Source organism: Falco cherrug, chromosome 13 (genome assembly GCF_023634085.1).
Source record: "Falco cherrug isolate bFalChe1 chromosome 13, bFalChe1.pri, whole genome shotgun sequence".
In the NCBI taxonomy this organism is placed as follows: domain Eukaryota; kingdom Metazoa; phylum Chordata; class Aves; order Falconiformes; family Falconidae; genus Falco; species Falco cherrug.
This window is the reverse complement of record NC_073709.1, coordinates 31,573,499-31,579,981: the sequence shown is the minus strand read 5'-3', so window position 1 is coordinate 31,579,981 and position 6,483 is coordinate 31,573,499. Positions and strand designations below refer to the sequence as shown.

The following is a 6,483-nucleotide window of genomic DNA, read 5'->3' as shown; positions in this document are numbered from 1 at the left end:
AGCAGGCCCATAGCATATTTGACTCGAGCATTACCATCCACACAGCAAACAAATAAATCCTCCCCCTCCCAAGCCCTGTGCAGGTACACATGCAAAAATATTACAACAAATCACTTAAGATTAGATGCTTTTTTCTGATGGAGTGCTAATACAGTGTTACTAAAACTTGGCTGAATTAATGTAACTGCATCATACAAAGAAGTATCATGGTACAGGACAAAGATCTTGTGTATGCACCGCTGCTTTCCAAGGCTGTGGTAGTTGTATGCCATCCCAATTGTTACCACTTTCCAGCACACTTCTCTGGTAAAATATTACACATTTTGTTTGCACAGTCAATAATTCTCCCAATACTGAAAAAAACATTTTATTGAAAACTTCTATAAGGACACAATGATCACAACAAAATCAGGAATCTGGCACAGAATGTGCTCAGAATTTTTTACAAAATAATTACAATCCAAGGAAAAATGCCTACATAAATCAGTACAAGTATCCAAGTATAAAAGCTGTGACAAGAAAATGATAGCTCTTCCAATGTAAGACATGCTTCAAGAGCTGTATCTTGTTCTTACACCTTTCATGATGTAACTTTTGTTCGGGAAATTATTTCATTCACAAAACTGTTGTTCTTTGCCAACACATCATTTCTCAGCTGTTTCAGCTTGACTTTGATGTCTTCTTCTGACATATCTGTCAGGGGCAATGCTTTCACTTGACAAAGAAAATCCTGAATTATCTTTTCACCTTCCTGAAACGGAGAGGAGAAGGAAAAGAAGACAGAAAGGATGTTTAGACCGCAAGCAGGATTTTTCCAAGTTCCCTAAAGATAAAAAGTATTATTATTCACTAGAAACTTTTTGCAAGCAAAACCCATGGTTGTTTTCGGACTTGCTAGTACGTTCTCAATACCAGAACAATCCAGTTATACTGGTATCAGAAGTTCTTTCCCCTTTCAATCCATGAGCAAAATGTAGCAGCTGATCAGCAGAAATACAATATTTAACACTGAGAGCTCCTGTATGTGTTCCACATTTAATTCCAACGTGCAACACATTAGGTGAGGATCACTAGCAATAATAGCATCAATGTGTTAATATTACCCAAACTAGTTACTTTTTGAAGGAACGGTAAATCAAAGCCAATGTTTCAATATGCAAAAGGAAAGAACAAATTGTAACCAAGCAACTGGAGAGTGGCCGTCACCAAGGAGAACAGATGATAATTAAGCTCTATGCATATGCTTTTACACAAACAGGCAAAGTGGAACTTCTAAACAATCCGAATTGAATAGCAAGAACAAACATTTCAATGAAGAGTATTCCAAATTCCCTGTATTAGAAACAATTTGCCCAGAATATGGAATTTTGTCTAGTCCTCTGCCTCTTGCATTTTAGAACTCTTCTACAAAGTTTTCTTTTTTTCTCATTTAAGACTCATGCAGTATGCTTTCAGTGCAGAAGTCTGCAAAGGACTTGGCAAAGCAATAGCACGCTTTTCCCTCTAAACATGATGTTAACAAAGGCAGACAAATTGCCCAGGCGAGACATCTATAGCCATGCCATTCTATCGCCTCGAGAGTTTATGAAAAATTATGTATTACTGAAATATCCAAGAATAAAAGATGATGCTGTATTTGTCGGAAGTGTTTGCCAAATCAATTTAATTTCAACCAACTTAAGACTACACGGCCAGATTCAGCTAATCTGAAAAATACTTCACCATAAAGGAAAGGTAATAGCGGAGCAACTGAGGCAGTTGGAGGGGGAACCTCCTGGCACTAAAAGGTAGGACAAATCGGAGATCACTCATCCTCAACATCAGATCCACGTACTAAGCCAGGCACAAATGCAGTAAGCCTCTGAAACTGAAAATAATGTAACAGGTAACAGCCTCTGTCTAAAGCAAAGGCTTTTTAGATGTAGGAAGTGCTTAGGATACGGACCAACACTTCAGGGCTTCTGTACTGGTAATATGGAGCATTACCAGGATTGCCATGGACGTACAGGAGACAGACGAGTTACAAAGCTGCTGAGTTTCAGGCCAGCTGCTGGGATACAGAACTAAGATCCGTACGCTGATTTACATGTGTGAAGCAAGGAGGACCTGACTACTGGCAAAAAACAATGCAAGTCATACAGCACGTGGATTTCCTAGGAGGCTGCAACAGATGTCATGGTAAGAATTCTTAATCCAGCAACAAGACGACACAGGCTAGTCTCAAAAAGCTTCCTGCAGGCTATTGCTTTCCTTTTCACTACCCGCTAATGAAGCTTCTTTTAAGAGAAAATGAAGGGAAAAAACAGTTCACTCCAGTGGCTTTACACAACTGTATTATGCAACGCAGACACGATCAGATCTATGCGGAGATGGGGGTTTCCTCAGCTTCTGCTGAAGCCTGTGCAAAGCCAAGGGCATTTTTTACCTCTCAGCTGAGTAGAGAGCCAAGCTAAAATTCTCATGTGTGAAATGGGAAGAACTTTATGACATCTATAAATCAGACATTCCAGGTCCAGACTGCCGTGTCCTTCAACAGGATCAGCTTGTGAGGAGTGTTGGTACTGATGGGACGTGGAAGGGCTGTGTGCTCAGCTTTTCTCTAACGTGAACCAACCTGAACATGTTCATATTGATCTTTAAGAAATGAGCACAAATGAGCCCTCAAATAAGGGAGGGCAAAACCAGGGCAACCCACCTGCAGAGCCAAGAACAATCTAAACGACAATTAAAACAAAACCTGTAACTTAAGTCCCAAGAAACACTTCATACAAACTAAGGAGCCAACAAAAGTGATGAACACAAAATTCTGGCTCAGTTCAACAATAAAGAAAACCCCATGGGACAGCTAGGGACATGGTCCTTTTGTATGACTCCAGTTGTATGCCAATCATACCAACTGCCAATCATTATTCTTTAAGAGAAAAATTAGTTTCATTCTCATACTATGTTCTTTGATAAAATTCTTGCCTATGTTAACTTGAAATCAATCTAAACCAAAACCCACTAACCTTGAACGTATCTTCAACTCCTAATGAACTTCATAGCTAAAACATCTTGCTATGGAAAAATGACATCATAGTTACTTATCCCCAAGCTTCAGGGGAACCTGAATCCTTGAACTATTCTGCTTGGTCTATTCCAGCTAAACAAAATTTTAAAAGCATTCCTGATAGCAAACCTCTCTTTCTTTGCAGAATTTCTTGGCTGGTGGTTCTCCTTCAGATTCCTTGGACTTGCCAATGTTTTGAAACTCCTCCAGCTCCAATGCTTTCTCTCTTGCGCTTTCTATCACATGTTTTGGGAAAGCTGCCAGCTCTGCTACATGTATTCCAAAACTCTGGTCACAAACACCTGGATGTCGAGGGAGGGGGAAAAAAAACAAACAGGAAAGAATTCTCAAGAGATAATGTGCCTACACACAGATGATATGAGCAAAGTTGTAATAGTTCTCTGTTTCGAAGAATTAAGTGCATGACATTTATTTGGCTCTCCCAACATTTTCCAATTCACCTTTTGGATACACATGGTAACACAGGCTAAAGAATATGCTCTTACTTAATTAAGCTCTCTTAGAGCAGTAATTGCATAGCTCCAAAAGTGCTTCAGGAATAAAACTCTTCAGGCAGAAAGAATTTCCCTCTAGTACTCGAATGAAATTGAGCGATGCTTTTTAATAAAGTACTTCAGCACAGTCTTTAGAATATAGTAATACCCATAATTATTTTTAGTGTATATCTCACTTTTTCTATACTTATATGAATACATATGTGAATGTGTGTGTATGTATATATATAGTATAATATTAAAGGGTTGCATTCTCAATTCTCCTTCTCCTTTGCCTCAGTACACATAACTTCCCAGACTCCAGGAGCCATCTTTAATTATATCAAAACCTTCCAACTTTAACTTTACACCTACTTCAATTAATACAGTGTTTATAGCATTTGGTTGGGAAAGAAAAGCTCTCATAATTGCTCAAAATATATCTATTATACACATTTACATAATTTTTGCTTCAATATTAAAAGCTCTCTGATACAATCTGTCAACTCCACTGGTTTACATCACCGTAATTCCAACTGGCCACCCACAAATATTACTACATCCTTTTAATTCCGGTCTCCAGAAAGGAGTTATGAATAAGTGAATTACACATATAAAATGATACCTAACTAATCATCTCTTAAATACTGGGTTACTGAAGAATAGGTAAAGGAAAACTTAGCATTTAATATTTTTTGGGTTATTAACCTTGTAATCTCTCAGGTTTCTTAAAGGAAATTAAGATTTTTAAGCAAAAATTAGTCTTCTTGTTTTACATTAAAAACACACACCTGCCCAGACACAAAGCTAACTCAGGTCTCTGCTGAGAACAGCCCTTTCCACGTCTCCTTCTCCCACGATTTTGTCACACTCTTGAAACACGAAAACAAGGATGCAAATACTGTGTAAAAGTTCCTTGTCATGCATTTCAGATCAAGTTACACATTTCCAACAAGGTGAAACCTGTTACTTGTTTCAAAACACAGCTGTATCCGAGCTGCCTATACTCACACTCTTGCCGGAACAATGTAATCCTTCCAAGAGGGAAAGGGCACAACACTAAATGCAACAACTTACATGAAAGAGGTCAAATTTGAGACCAGGTATTTTAACATGAAGATTTCATAATGTTTTACCTCATCTGACAGAGGTTTAAGTTGATAGATACAAACTATTGTGCCTCTATGCTCCACAGCACTTCCAAGAAAACAGACCGAATGAAAAGATGCTGCATGTACAAAGAAGTGTACAACTAAAAATAGCAACGCTGATTGAAGAAAAATATGCAACTGGGCTTCTAGTTTTCACCAGGACCAGAATGAGTGAGTTAATACAGGTTAATAAAAAAATAAAGGGGGGTGGGGGTTGGTATGGGGAGTGTGAAGAAAGATAATTCACCCAACCATGTGGGGAATATTAGGGGGTTTTATCACAAGATTTCCTATTCCAAGGGATTTATAAAGTAAAAGGTTTAGAATTAGCCCATATTACTTCCCTCTCCAACCTAAGTACTCAAAATAATGCACCTAAATGTAGAGTTAGATTGTTTGAAGACACTGTACCTCACCAGCTCCCAACTGCACTGAAAACACTCATAGTTCCACTGCATGCTCACAGCAGTTTATGACTATACTTATCTTCAGTTCCCAGGCCACACTAAGTCACATTTTAAGCACTGATTTCTGCCAGGCATTCAGAGGGCTCCAAACGTTCACTTGGTGGAAGGAGCTTGATACGTGCTGGAGAAGATGGGAAACAGCAAACTATGAAAGAACCAGAGGCACTGCCCCTGCACTGGGACAGGCTGGGTACCAGCACCACTGGAACTCAGAAGCAAACCCTGGGCATTGCCTATGAAAAGTGCACGAACAGAGAGGAGAAGAGAGGCCATTTCTAAGGAATAAAGATCTCAAAATGCAAGGAAGCAGAGTTAAAAGAAACCAGACAGAGATATTCTAACCAGCTTTAAGCAGACTCTCAGCAAAGCCAGCTGAGAGCAGTGCTTCTGGTCATGCTTTGATCCCCTTTGTGCAGAGCAGTCTCCTAGCTTTACAAAAAAAGTACCCAAAATCTAATTGCAAGACTATAGCCACAGGGGAATACAAAATTAGAAGTGGTTATGCAAGTAATCAAAAGGCAAGAAATTAAGTCATTTGATGGATTTAAAACCAGAAGACATGAGTAAGAAACAGTCAATTAATAACATCACAGGAGTTAAACTAGCATGGCACCACTGGAGTGAGGGCTCAGATCAGGATATAATAAAAACACATTTACCAATTATCTAAAGACACTTAATAGTATGGTGATAGCCTGTGAAGATTATAAAAATTATCTTTAAAAGCATAACTGTAAAATTTTATAACTGGACAGCATATCAGATACATTTCAGAACAATACGTGCCAGAAGGAATGAACTGAAAAGTCCTAAATTGGCTGAAGAAGTCAGGAAAAACTGGAGAGAGTTCTAGTTGAATATGCACCGATCATGAAAAGAAGAGTTATTAGGATGAACTAGGCATGTGAAAGCAAGTATTCGGAATTGTGTCAGCATGACAAACCAGCTTTCAAAGTGAGGAATGAAGTTCAGCAATTGCACCTGTAAGATTGAATCCTACACCAGAAAGGTAAGTAAACATCAGTCTCCAGGACTTGAGATAATGAGACAAGGACTAGCTCCTTAGCAGAGACACGGATGGATGATACTTGGTAATTGTTTTAGTAAAGATAATAGCCTAACTCCTCAAATAGTTATTCCTTATTTGAGACAAAACCACTCCACAAGTTAAGCTGTTGATCAGATCCAGCCACAGTCTTCTACAGTAACCGTGTCCTATCCATCTGAGTATCACCTAACTCACTCCATCATTGTGGAACTCAGAAAAGGAAAAACAAGAGGTATTTTTAAGTGAAAACATAGCATAACAGTACTCTGCCCAC

The 6,483-nt window shown here is 38.7% G+C and overlaps 1 protein-coding gene across 1 annotated transcript in view; it reads right to left on the bottom strand.

The window, feature by feature from the left end:
* Positions 1-351: 351 nt before the first annotated feature.
* MSH2 (mutS homolog 2) overlaps positions 352-6,483 on the bottom strand; it is a 51,681-nt gene continuing 45,549 nt past the window's right edge. The window contains exons 15-16 of the mRNA XM_055725711.1: positions 3,179-3,351; positions 352-751 (exon numbers count right to left, since the gene is read on the bottom strand). Of these exons, the coding sequence (XP_055581686.1) occupies positions 581-751; positions 3,179-3,351 (344 nt within the window). The 3' untranslated portion in view covers positions 352-580. The remainder of the gene's footprint in view (positions 752-3,178; positions 3,352-6,483) is intronic.